General features: G+C 37.2%; 1 protein-coding gene and 1 non-coding gene across 2 annotated transcripts in view; both read right to left on the bottom strand.

Annotated features, from left to right (window-relative positions):
• Positions 1-18,163, bottom strand: part of IPO7 (importin 7) — a 42,374-nt gene that overhangs the window by 4,149 nt on the left and 20,062 nt on the right. Inside the window, exons 9-24 of the mRNA XM_075048054.1 lie at positions 13,410-13,544; positions 12,777-12,876; positions 11,604-11,680; positions 11,112-11,228; positions 10,245-10,334; positions 9,552-9,717; positions 8,684-8,844; positions 7,661-7,789; positions 5,967-6,033; positions 5,763-5,888; positions 5,352-5,449; positions 3,832-3,927; positions 2,644-2,864; positions 2,333-2,538; positions 1,535-1,741; positions 1,058-1,174 (exon numbers count right to left, since the gene is read on the bottom strand). Coding sequence (XP_074904155.1) covers positions 1,058-1,174; positions 1,535-1,741; positions 2,333-2,538; positions 2,644-2,864; positions 3,832-3,927; positions 5,352-5,449; positions 5,763-5,888; positions 5,967-6,033; positions 7,661-7,789; positions 8,684-8,844; positions 9,552-9,717; positions 10,245-10,334; positions 11,112-11,228; positions 11,604-11,680; positions 12,777-12,876; positions 13,410-13,544 — 2,113 coding nt within the window. The remainder of the gene's footprint in view (positions 1-1,057; positions 1,175-1,534; positions 1,742-2,332; positions 2,539-2,643; positions 2,865-3,831; positions 3,928-5,351; positions 5,450-5,762; positions 5,889-5,966; positions 6,034-7,660; positions 7,790-8,683; positions 8,845-9,551; positions 9,718-10,244; positions 10,335-11,111; positions 11,229-11,603; positions 11,681-12,776; positions 12,877-13,409; positions 13,545-18,163) is intronic.
• LOC142040651 (small nucleolar RNA SNORA23) lies at positions 9,868-10,049 on the bottom strand. Its single transcript, XR_012653248.1, has one exon. It is a non-coding gene; the product is annotated as a small nucleolar RNA SNORA23 (small nucleolar RNA).

Genomic DNA, 18,163 nt, shown 5'->3' with positions numbered 1-18,163 from the left:
GTCTGCATGTGTGGTAGGTAGCCTAAATGGACTATCAGTATACTCCGATAGTACACAAGAATTTCCTGTAAGGATCTAGTTAAGTTAAACTTCACAATCTGAACCTAACTTGCTCTACGAATAAGCAGCTGAAAAAAATAAGAACATTATTTTTCATGAAATGCAAAAGAGGTGTATAATCTCATCAATATGATGTCAAGTGTTTGACGGGTCACAGTGAAACTGTATAACTATTAAAAAGTGGATCATTCTGAACACTTAAAGCATTGTGAGGTAATTTAGGCTGTTTTCTGACACAAACTACTTATAAAATGTGCATTCTTACTACCAATCTTTTTACTGAAAGGTTTCTGAACTTCTATTTTGAAAGATCTTGTAGTAATTGGTAAATAGGATGCAGGATATGCGACACCAGACTGATCACTCAAAATTCAGCCCTGACTTCAGAGAGTGATCTATATTGGCTTACTCTCAAACACCTGGGAAAACTTGCAAAACAAAAAAAGAAAACTGAAGATCTGCCAACTTCCTATATTTTTAAATGTGTATTACCTGTATTGAAGAATAACAATCTGAAATATTTAACAGGCTTAATGATGTAGCTTTACAGATGGATACTACTTCCATAATTTGCTCTTTTCCCACCTATAGAATCATTGTCTATCCCAGCTGGACTAGGTCACATCAGGAAATAATTTATCAGGCACTTAATGTGTTTCTCTCCATACCTAGAGTTCATCCACCTTCAGGTAATCAAATAATTTGTTTTCAAATCCAAGCAATTATGACAAATACGCTTTTATTTACTTGGCTACTTCATTAAGACATTTCTATCATTCCTTACACCTGTGGTATGCCATACAATTTGTGCATTGAGGCTTTGTGACCTAACAATCTTAAGAGATTTCAAGCACCTCTGGAGTGTAAACCAACTCTGCTTTGATGAAGACATTATCAGGCTTGAATTATAGGCTTTTTCTGTATTACGCTTCTTGAGCACATAAACAGCATTCAAACAGCAAAAGCAGGAATTAATGGTATAAAGGGGGAAAAATACCATGTGCTGCTCGTCTCTGATCTGCCAGAGTTGCTATGTCCTGCAATTGTTTCCTTTGTTCTTCATTAAGACCCTGTGTCAAAGCTTGGTACCACACAGGGTTACGATTCTGAATTGCTGCAAGAGAAAAAAAAAAAAACCAAAAGGAAAGTGTTCATTAAAATGTTCTTTAACTCAAAACTTACTAACTCATTACCATTTTAATCAGAATAATAGTCTGTTTGGGTTACATAAAAGACACTTAAAAACACTAACGCAACTTCTGACCTCTTCCCTCCCACCATAAATTCATTCAAGCATCTTCCCCTGCTCTGAAAGTTTAACAATGGCTTCCCCCTTCCAAAGAAAGAACTTTTTCAAAGCACATATTCGAAAGCCTGTTTGGAAGCTTTCAACAGGTTCTAGTTTACAACAGTATACAGTAAAATTAAGTTAAAATATAACTTGTTAGCCAGGAAAGGAAATCAAGTTACTTACTCTGAAAAATTGTTTTAAATATCTGATATTCATCAATAGGGTTGTCTTCATCATCAATAATTGTGGAATAGCCTTCCAAAGCAGTCTCTTCAGCATCATCTTCTTCCCAGTCTTCATCATCTCCGTCTTCACCTGCCTGTTTTGCTAGAATTTCTAGATATTCTTGACCATCTTCATCAATGTCATCTTCATCACTCCCCAATTCCTCTGAGTTAAATATCACACACAAAAAAAAGTTTATCATCTCAAGAATAGTAAGAACGACTCTTCACAAAGATGGCCGATTATGCAGAACAGGCAATGGAACGGAAAACAGTGCAGACTAGGAAAGGGGAAGCTCACTGAACTCCTCGCCTAGTGCCATTAGTCCAGGGAGGGAGGGAATTCACAAGAACTGTCATTTTCAATACAGAGCTAAAACACCAGCAGCTCATGGGACAGCTTGTAATATATAGTCTAAATGGTACAATGGATTAGAAGGATCCCTGGAAACTCCTTCTACTGACTCTTAGCCCTCACTCAAATGGGAAACATGCCCCAGTAATAATTCCTTTCAGCAATGACAGCATCCACACACTAGTGACTTTGAAGAAACTCAGCCTAGGAAGTTAAGTTTTTAAGAGTGACTGGACAGTAAGTCAGATATGCTTTAAAGTCATTAAAAGAGGTCCAATGTTTTCTACCACAGCTTTTGATTTTTGGAATTAGGGAACTTTGAAGATTTCCACAAAGGAACTCTGCATCTCCATCAGAGAAAATGAAAAATACAAAGTAACAGTGATGTTTCAGTTTCCATACCTGTTTCCTCATCTTCTTCAGCTTCATCATCATCATCGCTGTCATTTTCATGCTCTGCATGACAGGCATATGCTCTTTTCAATCCATTAAATAAAAGGATAAAAGCTGGCAGGATCTGGCCAGCAACTTGATTTAAAACCTGTGGTATTTGCTCCAGATCAATAAGAGCACACAAGCCAAGCACACACATCTTTCTATCATGAAGTCTACAAAACAATAGAGTAAAAAAGTTGCAAGTTTTGTTATGATTTACAAGCCTATAATGCAGAGGCGTATCACAGAGAATAATCTTCAAAATTAGAAACACTTACCCCAAGAAACAGTCCACGTCATTAAGCCACTGTGTTATGAAGTGATTGGTGACAGGCTCCACATTATTGGGAAAACGAAGATTTTCCAATGTATTTAATAGTAAATGAGGATTGTAATACAAAGCAGCTATGGCAACCTGGAGGCACATTGTTCGCAGTTCACTTGTTTTCACTTCTCTGGTCAATCTCTCTAATGCAGCTTCCACAAATAAGGGTATGCACTGAAGAGTGAGAACCATTACAAATTTAGTGATAAAAAATAAATTTTGTAGTTCTGTATTTCACACTAAAGCTGAGAAATGGCATAAAACTAGTCTGGCGCATAAACACAGAGGGCATAAAACAGGAATAATTTTTAATTGCCAGAAGTCATATACAAAGATGAAATGAAAAAGTGAAAATATTTTATCTACTCCGAGCACAGGGATTTTGTGACATTATGCACAGCAGATGTAATTCCTGGTTCTATATCTTGTGTTTTAAAAATGAAAAATAGAGTTAATATGTACACTAGAAAGTCCAGTCAAGAGATATTACTAACATTCCAAGAAAACAGCTATTCAAAGGAATAGTCTCTTCAGAGACGTGACACTGAAAAAAAAAAATAGAAGATATTCTTTCAAATAAATTAAAAATTAAAGTTTCCAAGGACCATATCCACAAATATTAAAAAGCTTGCAAAAAAACTTTTAAAAAGCTATTATACAGTGCTTGTCATGTACACAGCGGAAGCACACAAATTCATCTCTCAAATTCCAACTTCCATACATGCATATCGAAGTCCCTGGTTCCTCTATGACATCAACTGGGATTCTAGGAACTTCATTTTCATTCTTATTTATTTCAAGGCTGTTAACTTAACAGACTGAATAGTTTTCATGAAGTATTCACTAGAATTAACTTAGAATATAAATAATCGACTTTTAGAACGAAGATGCACCTAAAGCAGTACTCTTCCAGATTCTGGAAAACACTTGAGTTTCTCAGTGTCCTAAATTCTGGAGACAAAGCGTGCAGTAACTATCTCTGCAGGGCTGTTAATTGAGTAGCACTAAAGTAGAACGCAAGATTATTAGTCACACTACACAAACTTCTCAGAAGAGAACTCATGTTAACACATAATCAATTCATATTTGAGAATAAAATCTTTTTAAAATATTAGTTATAGCAACCAAAGTTGTTACCAACCTGATCAATGCCACGCCCTTTACACTGAAGAATAATCACTTCTAACAGCTTTGCTGCATGACATTCTGCATCTTCTCCAGCAACTCCTGTAAGAACCTGAAAAATAACAATTAATGTTGACAATATCCCTTCAAGAAGTATTTTCTATATACTGCTTTGCTTTGAAAAGCTAATATAAATTCTCCCACTCTATTACAATGCTAGAATAAACATCCATCAGTGAAGCAGCCAAATCTACAGCAATGGCTCAGTATCACAACTAGAGACTGAAATGTTGCTGAATGCAGGTAAAACTAATCTACATATACAAATATTCAATAACGCTACGGATGTGGAGCTTACAACAGTAACTGTATAAGCATCAGCTGGCATTTTGCAAAGGTTTATTTCCATACATGTAACAAAAATTTTTCTCACGTGTTCGTGTACTGAATTTCATAAAAATGGTATTTACAAACTTGGGATATCCAGTGGGAGACCATGCAATACCTAAAACTTCTGTGTTAAAGATTCACTGTGCTCAGCTAATAAAACACTAATCACTAAGAGGTTATAACAGGCTAATTTTCTTTTTTATTTATACAAAATGTTCAAGTACTTAAAATCAGTTTAGTCAGCCTGGTTGCAACTTGTTTTCAAATAAAGACTGTCTAGAGTTATTCACTATTATATTTAAACATCTTCAAAAGAATTACTCAGGAGATACCATGGGCAGGGCAGCTGACAGTTCATCATAGCTCTTATATAGACACAACACATGATATCCAGAAGTGGAAAACTGAAATCCCCACAGATTACTATTAGAGATTATAAAATATTAACACCATCTTATAAAGAATTATTCATTTCCTCACATAGGGCTAACATTCTGGAAAGCTTTGTATTCTACATATTGATTGGATAAAGAAAGCCCAGTCAGCAGCTACCTATAATACACAGGAGCTGAGAAGCTAAGTTAAATACAGAAACACTGCCCAAAAGTGACTGGACTGCCAACTGCATTCTGCTCCCAGCTTTCATCACTGACTTGGCACAAACTTCGGAAAATAACTTCCTATTCCTATCCCCCTACTTTCCATCCCTACTCCACTTGGTTTAGCCAATAGATTTAAGACTTTAGCATACATATGGTATGTGGTATCCTAGCCATAGCAAGGCTACAAACCTCAGATGAAAAAAACCATCTACCTTTTGCAATATGCATACACCTGTTTTGCATGCCCATATGCACAAAGTGTATTACACAAAACACACATGCACAAAACTCTGGGCTGTTTAATCTGCTTTTGTTGTATATGATTTATTCTTCCCTTTTAGCAAAAGCATATGTCTGAAATTTGATGCAACCTCTTTAGATTTCTCCACAATAATTTGTGGAATCACAGAGAATGTTAAATAGCTTCAAGAGCAGACATCAAAATTCTTCAGTTTCAGTCTGCTGTTGTGGAAAAAAGCACCCAGTTTAACAGTGTATTACTTCAGAGATCACAGGTTTTGTTATCACAAACAAATCTACTTACCTTCTTGCACATACTGTAGATCATTTCAAGATATTTTGTGTCTGACAGAAGCGTATCTGTATCAACAGTAACATAATTATGCAAGAGAGGCATCATGTCTGTATTAAAAAAAGAATGTTCACAGTTAGATATTGTTTGCATGTTTTATTAGACGAGCTGTTAAAATCAGGCTGAAATCTATGTATTAATAAGTTAATTACAGTCTTGCTTAATGTTTGTCAAGATAAGCATGCATCTACTCATAGATGCCTTAGCAAAACAAGTCTGGTTGTAGCAACAGCAGAATAAAATACTTCAAGTGTAACCTCACTTCAGTGTTCTTCTAACATTTCAATCAAGATGCAATTCATTGTATGGTTGAAATCACATATATGAAACCATCTGGCTTTCTGATTTATTTGTATTACTTACCAGTAAAATAATCAAAGCCATCCTGCTGAAAGACTTCAAAAACAAGCGGAAGAAGCTGCCACATTTGTGCAGAAACTTGTTGACAGGTCAGACTATGAGCCAAGGAAAAGATCTCCTCATAGAACTCTAAAACAAACAGAATAGAGGTAAATTTAATGCCAATCACACACACTTAAATAAATAAGCCAACGGAAATACATATACCTAATACATGCTGCTGCAAAACTGTTCCAATCACTTGCAAACAGATCCCTTCCAGCTGCTGGGTAATCTGAAAAAAGGAGATTTATGACTGTTTTCAATACTTTGGAGTTGAAATTAAACACATTTTCAAATAAAATTACTCAAAGCAGTTTCTATTTATACAATATAGTCTTCTAAAAGGAATTAAAAATTTCCCACATTTTAGACCACTAAATGTGTAAAAGCAGCACTCTTAGCTAAGGGTTTGTAAGATAGCTTTTAATACAAGCTGGTTTTGGAGTATTCTTTGAATATTGGAAGAATCTCATTTTATGGTATCCTTTAAAAAGAAAAGCCTGACAGTAACCCTATGCAACAGTTCAGTTCCATTAAAACACAGTTAAGTAAATTTATATATGTCAAAAGGGTAAGCAATGGAAGTTACAGGAAGTATTTGCTGTTCTGGAAAAGTGAAATTTCAAAACAAAACCAAAACCAAACAAATACCAAGCCACCTCCCAAACCTAGCTTAGTATGTTCACATGGTACGTGGACAAACAGTCTAAATGCTGGTCTACAGATTCAGACGCTCTTCCCAATTAGTATTTATTAGTCCATGGAACAGCTAACAAAACAGTCATTCACCTGTTCAGGGCACTTACCTTGCATAGGGACAAATAAGGCTTGAGTTGGTGGTCTTAGCTATACAGAACAGGATTTGAAACTAACCAGCTAAATACCTTACCTCTTCGAACACTGGGCATCCCGTGTGAGATGTCTCTAAATTTAAGTGTTTAGTGATCAACATTTTACAGTTGAGTTCCTCAGGACTAGCATATCATTACACAAACTTTTCATTTAGATAGCAAGAATCTGCTGACAAAACCAAGTACATGAAAAGCTTGCCGAGCAGCTTTAGCAACAAGTAAATGAGCCGAACTGGTCCTTGGTTTATTGCATGGCAGCACTGGCTTCTGCCCTTGGGCGTTCAGAATTTGTATTATGCTGCTTCCTTAGTAAAGTCTTCAGAACCCCAAGAGTACAATTTATTACCGAACTATTTAGTCACTAAAAAACTATAATGTATTTATCAAAAAACAGTAGCTGACTTTATCAAGAGGATTTTAACCAGCAATAGCATCTTTTGAACAAGCTGTACTCTGGACAGAAGCTAGTCCATTCAGTACAACAAAACTAAGTAACAAAAGTTTTCATCACACTGGAGAATTCTACAGTGCAGATTAGGCAGGTTTAAAAAGCCCTACCATTTAGCATAGCCACAACAGCTGTATGTACAGACATTGATTCTGTTGCAGAAAGCAAACTAAGTCAGCAGTCAATGTTCAAAGCTAACTGAAGTTTTATCTATTTTCTTTGAAGGGCAGACCTCATCAAATCAGATGGGTTTTTCCAGATGAGCTGACAGTTCCATCTGTTACAGACAAGTTGCTTCCACGTATTTGAACAAGAACCTGGATTCTTACGAGACGTACTGTGGCAACATTTATGGTCTATAACTACAAGCATTGTGTTAGAAATGTGACCCACTCTGTTACAACTCTGTTGCATGATAAGTACTTCACTGTTTTCCAGCTTAAGATATTTTTGGCTGAAAAGGACACTTTTTCAGATAACAATGTCAGGAACACTGGAACTACAACAGACTTTCAGTGTCTTGGACAATACATATTAGCTTTAAAGTAATTTTTACTTACTTCCTTGTGATCTTCAACTACACTGAGAAGTGTATCAATGGTATTTAAGATTCCCATTGCTGTCACGGCCTTGTCATCACTGCCCTCTTCATCTGGTCCAGTCTGGATCACCTGGTTAAATGTCATTGCCTGCATGTAATAGCAAAACAACCCATAAATACGTCATTTAATGAGGACATGCTTGGAGATGAAAAACGATGGTGCAAGTCTGGTATTCTACACAACTTAAGGACGACTTCTGCTAAGAAAAAGTGTATGAATATTAGAAGGTGACTACTCCATTCCAGAGTTTGTTTTCAAGACTGATAAAATTTGAACGTTAAGCCATTTGAGCTGTCACCCTTTATCCATTCATGAACAAAAAGATATAAATGACATTACTTTCCATGCAAAAGAATACATTTCCTACGAGTAAGTTTTTCTGACACAAGGTTTAATTGGTAGCGGAACTAGACTGGACCACTTTGCAGGCATTCCCACAGAGGACATGCAAACAATTTAGTTGTAACTCCAAGGCAAGGGCCTTTAATAGGAAAGCACTGACCTGACCTCCGCTTTTGAAACCATTAGTACAACTTGCTAGATATCGCCACTCAAGCTCTGAATTTCTCCTGCAGATGCCATTTTATTTTCACATTTACATACAACATAACATTATTTTCACACCAAGTTTTTTATTGAAAATCTGCTCTTTAATTTTCCATTTTAAAACAGAAAACCTAAGTCACATTGTAGAGACTACCTAAAATGTGCTACCAAAATTCATTAACAACACTACCAGGAGAAAATATGTCCAAAGATTTCTCAAACATTTCTACAATCATTCTTAGAAATTTCTGTTTAGTTCAAGCGATGAAGCCATTTCTGAGAAAAAACTGTCTAAATGTAGAAGAAAATTACTTGTATCAATGCACTTAAGCAGACTGGAGTAACAACAGATATTAATCAATGGACAACTACCTTAGTTTTAAATACCAATCTTTCACGTATTAAACATCTTCCTAAGTCACCAGAAAGTCTTACCAAATGTTGTGTCATTTCTACTGCAATTGGGGTAACTTCTTCACTATATTCACAGATCATCTTCTGAATCACATTAGTAAGATCATCATTTTCAGTCTCTCTTATAATATGAAGTAAAGCTTGCATTACAGGTCTAATGAATGGAGTAATATATTCTTTAGCTGTAAAACAAATGGAAATATTTGAATTGACATTCTTACAAAACTACAGTATCAGTATAAGAAAGTCAATATATACTTCATTAATATTTAGTGCTTTGGCATTAACATACCAAAAATGTGGGTAGTATAAATCATTATAGCAATACTAACATTCAGAATATTTTTTAATAAAAATGTATACCAAGGTGATCACAACTGAAGTATGAAAACCAGAGTTCTACAGTCTTTACAGAATGCAAGATTACTTATCAATGCAAATTTTGATTGAACAGGAACGGGTATGTATGCCTTTTTGTCAAATTAGCCAAAGTATTTGATATAGAATTTATGTTTGCTTTGGGGCTTTTATCCCAGCTTCAGGAATACTAACCAATGTAAAGCCTGCCAGGATAAAGACAACTTAAAAAAAAACAAAAAAAAAACCACATGAATGAATGTATGCCAAGACAGATATGCTTATATTGCCACTGTATTTCTGATTCAATGAGTAGGTGCTGTAAAACTGTATTTATTGTACCATGAAGTTGTGATAATGTCATTTATGAAAAATATAAAATTTTCCGGCTGGAAAATTACAATAAGTGATTACAAATTACAATTGCAAGAAGTAAATTAACATCAGGAAAGAAGAGAACAAGTCTCTGAACATCGCAATATTAATACCTATTCCATTAAAGTTTGTTGTAGCTTTAAGAAAAGAGGGCTACCTTTCTCTTGATTACTGATCAGAACTTGAAGTGCTATTGCAGCCTCCACTTTCACAGGCATTTCCCTATCATCTATCAGACACCGTCTTGTGAGTTCTAAGGCTGTCTGGAGATTCTGGTCACTCTTAAATTTGACTTCACAAAAATAATGAAGAACCCAACAAGCCTGAAAAAAAGACATTGAACAAATTCATAGTTACGAAACATACAAACGGGATTATCAACTACTTGTATACCCATAACCTACACGAATCATTAAATCTGAAGTACAATTACTGTTGAATAAAGATACCGTAAAACTTTTTTTAACAGATGAAGATGTTTGAGAGTGTGGAGGCTGGCCAGTGGGAGGCTTGTCTTTCAGACATCACTAGACCAGTACTATGATCTCAAGTTCATCTTTGGCCACAGGTTTTGTGTGAGCAGTACAGTCTAAATGCAAAACACAAATAGACCATACCACCAGACACAGATGGAAAACTATGCACACAATTCTGCAGCCATTTTAGAACTACATAGTAGCTATCTGTAATCATACATAAGGACTGATACTAATATCTGAAATAAGCATAAAATTTATCACAGAAAAGGTGCAGAAAGGAGTGCATTTGTTAGAGGGAAAAACTTAAAGAGTATTCCTGAACTCTTCAGTTGGAACGGTGTATCTTAATAGTAAATCTTACACTTTCTTACCCGTGCTCTCATGTAACCCAGCTCACTGCTGAAGAGAGGGAACACATGATTCTGCAACATATATTCCATCTGATCTTTATATATCTTCTTCTGTCAGAATATGAATAGAAACACATCAGTTTAAAACTTTATATAAAAATGCATTTCTAATCCAGTAAAAAAGTCACAAGTGTGAACAGCATAACAAAACCCTCACTTTTAACTTTCCCCTTTAATAAAAGTCCATTAAGCAACAATGAAATCCCGTATTAGTAATTAAACTTGGATCGTACTTTTATAATTTTCAATCAAAATAGTGACACTTTTTTTCCTATAATTTTTTGACTCCTATAAAAACCCTTTGCTTGGCAATACATTACTCTAGCATCAAAAGCAAAAGTAGTCAGGGAAACTTCTCAGAGCTGTGGTTCAAATACAAGTCCATGCCCTGCCTCTTTTTTGCTACCATTCTAATTGAGCAAGGTTGCTAATTTCACTTTATTTTCTCTCTTCTACACACAGAAAAGGTCTCATTAAATCAACAGCCTCTCACTGGATGGATTTTTTTTTCCTTTCTTCCACAAAAAAAGGGAATGTAGTTAAGTGTAGCACAGGAAAAGGTGTAGCAATTCTTACCAGAGGCAGAGAACTTCAAGGAACTTAAAACAATAATCTGAACTTGAACATGACCTAATAAAACTTCTGTAATTAAGCTGGCAACAAAACCAAAACAATTAAGTTCAACAGCTTTAAAAACAACTGGCAGTTATTCAAAAACTTGTAAACTCAAAGAGCTATTCTCATTTCTTCTGAGACAGTATATGTGAAAGAAAGGAAAGGAGGAAAAAAAAAAAGAACCAGAAGAACCACCAGATTTGTTATGCTTACTTTTAGAAGAATTTCAGCCAAAGAACCGATCATATGTAAAGCACCATCTTTCTTACGAGGGTCAGCATTTGGCTCCGTAAGGATCTGATAACAAAAGCCCATTGTCTTCTGCAAGACCTAGATTACATGTAAGGTTAGTCAAAGTATTTCAATTAATCATCTCAGGTACCATTCTCAGTGCTCTGAAATGTTTAAATCTAATAATCTGCTCCAAGTCTGGAATTGGGTAATGTTTTATGTCTTTGTTATAAACACACAACATTCTTGATAGATAGGTCATAGGGGAACTGGCAAATACAAAAAAAATCACAATAAAATGTGTGATTTTAGACCAGTGCAAAATAAATTCGAGAGAAGTGATAAATTTTAGTGTACTATGATATGACAGAGAGCAGAGAAGTAAAACTTTTATTAGTAGTTCTTTCAGCAAATGGAGACTATAAACTAAATCTACTTAACATTGTATTGAAGTAAAATGCTTGAATAGTTTACCTCTTTCCTTTTACTACATGATGTAAACAATAATGTCTGAGCAGCAGTTGTTGGAGAAATGAAGTCTTCAAATACATCTATTAAGTAAACATATAACAGCTATAAATTTTCATCCTTTACTACAGTTCATGATCCTAATGTAATCTAATGATTTAATATGAAATAAAAGAGAAAAAAATTTCCTTTTTTTCCAGGTGGTTAATCATGCTTTCTTACTACAGATGTTCCAAGACCAAAAACCAGTAACACATGGTTGGAGATTCCCAATATGTATGTTTCACCTTTTTTGTGATCACTGGCTCTACATGTCTAATTTGAAATTGTATGTCTTCCTTATTTTTAAGATAAATCTTTTGTAACAGTAGAAGCAGACACAGCAGTCAATTTTTAACATATATTCCATTTGCTGTACAGGTAAGCATACATAATTGAGTTAAAAATGCTCAGTTTCTTATTTTTCTGCAGAAGAGGATTATCAGAGCCTTGTATAATAACTGTACTGTTTACAGGTCTGCCTTTGACCTGAGGGATAAGAAACTCCCAAACCCATCAAGATTCCTTGTTCTAGCCACATAAAAGTCCTAGTGGAAGGAAGAATTTGTTCAGGAAGTATGAAGTATCTTCTTTCTTCCCCAGCCTGACAGGACTGCATAGACTTAATAGTAAACCCCAACAACAAAGTAGCAAGCCACAGGAGGTGAAATTAGAAAAGTCTGGAATGCTAGGCTTACTTCATAATGTCATTTACCATTACGGTAAATCTGTTCTGTACTGTGCCACGTGTGAAATTACTTAAGATTGTAAAAACTCCAGGGCCTGAAATAATAGCTGTTGTAAAGCATAAACTTTTAATAACATTAAATTTATGTACTTATGGTTAGCAAAACCTGGACAATTAGACTTAAAACAAAAACTTTGTAACTGTCAAAATTAGCTACTTTTTCAAGTGCAGAAACACCTGTGTCATTGCTGACTGTCATATGTTATCTGTCATTTCCACCAGTATAACCAAAAGTTAACTATATGAAGTTATATTGTTTGGATAATACAAACTGTTTGGGTTTTTTTCCCCTTTTAAAAGATTAAAGCCATCTCTTATTTTCACAAAAACTACAAAAAATCCCATCTTCGTGTGAAGTCATATTTTAACATGAGCAGATTTCAAATTCTCACCAAATTTCATGCGAATATATTCATACGGATCTTCTTGCCAAAGCTCTTCATCAGCATCTGTATAGCACATCAATGGAAAAATAACATCTTGGATAATTCCCTGCAATAAAGAAAAAGTTGAAAACAGGCTAGCACTACTAAATCAATCTCTGTATTCCATCCTGCATTTCACAGATTGTTCATCCTCTCACTTCTCACATAAAATGGTAACATTCTAAAACTATTTGGACATAGTGGATTTTATGTGCTACCGTACAACAAATAGATCTTTTAACTTAAGGCAGAGCTACAACACAGCGCAAGCTATTAGATTTGCTTTGGATAATGGTATGTGGAGATGATTCAATGTCATAAATTCAGTAGTTAACAGCATCTCCAAATTTGTTGTGTTGCTGTGTTATGCTGTAATCCTTAATATGTTAAAGCACAAAGGACTGACAGCAAAAAAAGCAATTAGCTAGCTTTGCTCATGTATCAAGGTAACCTTCAACAAACACGCTTAAATTCCTTCCACCAGCAATTTATAACAGAGGTCCCTAAAACTTGAATTCTACCAAGGATAGAAACACTATACAACAGACTGACTAATATATGACTGAGTCATCCAAGTATTAAACCCCCAAAATGGTTTACTTGAATATGAGGTTTCAGATTCTTCCAGGTGACTGCGTGTGACACTCCTTGATTGATATAATTCAGTGTTTGCTGCAGAACTCTAGGAGCCATGTACTGCTTTTCCTTGTATTGATACAACACCTTCAGCAACACCTAGAAAAATCAGATCTCATCAATAGTTTATACTGAGCACAGACCATTTAACCACAAGAATTCTACCCTATCTCACAATCCTATATGAGAACCCCTCTAAATCCAACAAAAACAACCCCTATTTATTCATTAGACTAAAATGGGTACTGACTAATCCTTCTACTAAATGTCATTGTTAATTTTATAAGGCAATTTGCAGCTCATAGAAGGTGCTGCACATCTTTTAAAAATACAATCCTTTAATAAGACAAAACATACATGCTAATTCATCACCAACATGGTACAGCAGTCCTTTCTGTCCAAGGTTTATTATTACATCTTACGACTCTCTGGGGGCAGAAATTCATGCCCAAACAGCGGACTGGTAAAATACTCTACAATCACGCAGTCTACTGATTCTTGCCTATGTGCAGCCTTACAGCAACAACGCTGTATGAAGAACGTATGTGTATGAAGAACGATGAACCAGCCTTTCCCCTTGGAAAAGGGAAAGGGAACCAGCTTTCCCCTTCTGGCCTCAATTCTTCTCCTGAGGTGGCATTCAGAGCTATTCACAGGTGTCATGGTTTAACCCCAACCAGCAACTACGCACCACACAGCCACTCACTCACCCCCCCCCCCCATCCAGTGGGATGGGGGGGAAAATGGGAAAAGAAGTAAAACTCATGGGTTGAGATAAGAACGGTTTGATAGAACAGAAAAGAAGCAACTAATAATGATAACACTAATAAAATGACAGCAGTAATAATAAAAGGATTGGAATATACAAATGATGCGCAGTGCAATTGCTCACCACCCACCGATCGACACCCAGCTAATCGAGCGGCAATCCCCCCTGCCCCCACTCCCCCCATTTTATATACTGGATGGGACGTCCCATGGTATGGAATACACCGTTGGCCAGTTTGGGTCAGCTGTCCTGGCTGTGTCCTGCGCCAACTCCTTGTGCCCCTCCGGCTTTCTCGCTGGCTGGGCATGAGAAGCTGAAAAATCCTTGACTTTAGACTAAACACTACTGAGCAACAACCGAAGACATCAGTGTGTTATCAACATTCTTCTCATACTGAACTCAAAACATAGCACTGCACCAGCTACTAGGAAGACATTAACTCTATCCCAGCCGAAACCAGGACAACAGGGATTTACGTTTGTTCAAGTCCATGGCTTTCCACAAATAAGGAGATGGAATGGACATGGGACCATTACTAGTAATTAATTTCCAGCTCACTGGAAAGTTTGGTATGGGTAATGCAAGGGGATTTCCTTGTAGTCCAATCCAGGCCACTAGTAACACTGCACCTTCAAGAGCAGCAGCACCAACTGGAGAGAAATGAAAAATCCCATTTCCAGGGTTTCATTTAATTCTTCACATAGAACAACAATGTTTTAAAATCCAAAACTGAAGGAACCGATATCTATCAATCTGTAATATCACCAAGAAAACATTTTGGGAAAATGAGATTCATTATTTTGAAAAGTAATTCCACTGATAACATTACACAACTACTGAAGCATCTCTCCCAAAGGAGATGCCTCGCGCTTGAGTTTAAAGAGGAGTACAAGGCTTTGGTGGCATTAGATACTGAATTAGAGTAGGAAAGGAAAAGAGAGCAAATGTTCAGACTTACAGCTGTTTCAAGGATTATCAAAGAATACGTATGTCAAAATGCCTTTTTAGTCTCTTGTGAACTAACTGAAAGAGAAAATTCTTCTCTGCGAAAATAGTGACAGATGTTTGTAACTTCCAAAATCAGTAAAACATGCATACCTGGTAAGACTAACATGCTTCTTGAAGTTAGAACAATTAAGAAGAATGTTAATCATTAAAAAGAGTCTAACCAACTCGTAACAAAATTGATTAAACATGTAAACAACTATGCAACATATTTTACTTCTTTGATGGTAAGCCTTACACACAATCCTTCCAGAAGTAATCAGGAAACTAACGAGGACTGGGATTTCTTGCAGTTTTACACAAGGTACATGACATTCTAAAGACTGGCTTCCGTTATAAATGTCAACACAAGCAATAAAGAAACTACCATCACTATATTAACATCATATACTGAACTTTTATAATGCATGGATCTGAGACAGGCTCTGTGGCCTAAGTCACACCATGGTGGCAGCTCAGAAAGATTTAAAAAATATAAATTGGTTTTCTTTGTTCTAGGCATAAGCAGTAATCCCGGGTCTTCAGCAAACTAGAACTTAACATACAGTAATACAATCTTCTCTGTGGAAAACCTTATACAAGAAGGTCCAGTTTGCTGGTATATTTTAATTTTAGAAGGATCTGAAGTTTCTTTTTTTAGAGAGAGAGATTCTTCAATGTAACAGGACAGCACACAGAAAAGCCTAAATTCATTAATAGTCAATAAAGGGGTGGGGAACAGTGTTGGAAATGAGGACAAAGCTGAGGTCTAAACAAATGGTCTTTGCAGCCACACTACTTAGGACAAGTGTTTTGGTCCTCTCTTTCCACAAATGTAAGCAGTTCCACGATTCAGATGCAATAAGTAAAGAAATTAAAAAGATTAAGAAAAGGTTTAAGAATTGCAGTGAGGAAAAGCAGAATGTGGGATGGAGGCTCAAGGGCAAATAAAGAACATTCTGCAACTGTGCCAAGGAACAACCAGACAGTAGTGTTCAACCAGGGCTTTGTTCTGGCTCATCAGGTCTTTCAAAATGAGAAATGTCTTGAGCAAAACAGCTGCTAACACAACGGATAAGAATCAAGGTATTCCAGCGAGGCAGCTCAGCCTGTTTTGGCCAAGCTTAAGAAAGTTTAGCTACAACTAATGCCGAATGTACTGGAATTTTTTTCTTCTTCTTCTTTGGGCGGGGGGGGGGGGCAGCTGGTGACATGCACATGACAAAAAGATATAGAGTAGATAAAAAGAATACTCAATGACAAGTAATTATGAGAATATTATTAGCAGCATGTTTCAAGTTTATACTTGAACAACCTGCAAACACATACCATATATTTATCTATTACTCTGTATTGGGTCTGGCTGAGATGGAGTTAATACTCCCCATAGCAGCCCTTGTAGGGCTGTGCCCTGCCATCAGTAGCTAGAAAGGTGTTGATAACACACCAATGTTTTGGCTACTGCTGAGCAGTGCTGGCACAGCATCAAGGCTGTCTCCCCAACATTTTTGCCCTCCCCTCAATGGCAGGCTGGGGCAGGGCAAGATCTTGGGAGGGGACACAATCAGGACAGCTGACCTAAACTAACCAAACAGATATTCCATACCATATGACATCAGCTCAGATATAAAAGCTAAGTAAAGGGAGATGGAGGGGGGGGGCATTTTGTCTTCCGGAGCAACCACTACGCGTACTGAAGCCCTGCTTCCCGAGAAGTGGCTAGACATCGCCTGCTGATGGGAAGTAGAGAATAACATCATTTGTTTTTTCCTTTGCTTTCGCACGCGCGACCTTTGCTATCACTGTATTAAACTGTCCTTGTCTTGACCCACGAGCCTTTTGTTATATTTTCTCCCCCCTCCAGCTGAGGAGGGGGAGTGATAGAGCGGCTTTGGTGGGCACCTGGCATCCAACCAGGGTCAACCCACCACAGTCCTTTTTGGCGCCCAACGTGGGGCTCAACAACGGCAGTTTTGCATTAAGCGTTCTATAGCTAGTTATTAAGTGGCAAGCTCCTGTGCAGGTCACAGAGCTTGTTAGCTGCTTGCTTATCTCTAGCTTGCTGAGTTTGGGAACATGTTAACGCAAATAATGGCTGCATGCTTTGTCCTGGCACTGATGGCTCTGTTGTGCTGTGGGAGCTATCTTGTGGAGGAGATGAGAGAACACATCTCCCTCTTCCTACCAGGCATTGATGTGAATGGTTTTATTATGCAGGCTCCCGAGGTCCCTGTTCACCCTTATGTGAGCTGTTTAATACTAATAATTAATACTGGTGGCATATTATGGGTATTGTGGAATCTGGTCTCATCCTGGTATAAGAGAAGACAAGTTTTAGGTGAGGCAATACTGAAGTGTGCCCTCAAGCGACCGGTCCCTGGGTGGCAGGGTAGATGGAAGGATTTGGGCAGATTCCTAGGACAGTTATCACCTCCCATAATCTGGGATTTTACATCCGAACAGGCAAGTAACCCTGGCAAACTGACACGCCACCTGATAGAAGGGTGCCTTGCCTATCCCAATGAAAACCAGCAGCTTCTCGCACTGTACTGGGGCCTGGTCTATGCCTACCGGGCCATAGTTCAACACTCTCAGAGGACTATGGTTGAGGCAGGGACCCAGACTGCATCTGAGGACACCATGCTCGAGATAGGGACCCAAACAACAACAACTACAGTAATTGCCCCAGTAGTGAAAAGGAAACAGTGGACAAGGAGATCAACGGGTCCATACCATCAATTAGTGAGGGAAGAAGAAGAAGAGGAAATGCTTGATCTAGAAGCTGGTCCTTCGATAAAGAAATTGGAGGAAGGAGTGAGGGAGCTTAAACAGGAAGCAGAAACTACCCGGTCCCTAACGTCCTCAGAACTTCGGGACTTGCGGAAAGATTACAGCTGCCAGCCAGGTGAGCGGATTGCTGCCTGGCTGCTCCGATGCTGGGATAACGGGGCTGATAGTCAGCAGC

The sequence above is a fragment of the Buteo buteo genome, chromosome 16 (genome assembly GCF_964188355.1).
Source record: "Buteo buteo chromosome 16, bButBut1.hap1.1, whole genome shotgun sequence".
NCBI lineage: Eukaryota > Metazoa > Chordata > Aves > Accipitriformes > Accipitridae > Buteo > Buteo buteo.
This window is presented reverse-complemented; position numbering and strand designations above follow the sequence as displayed.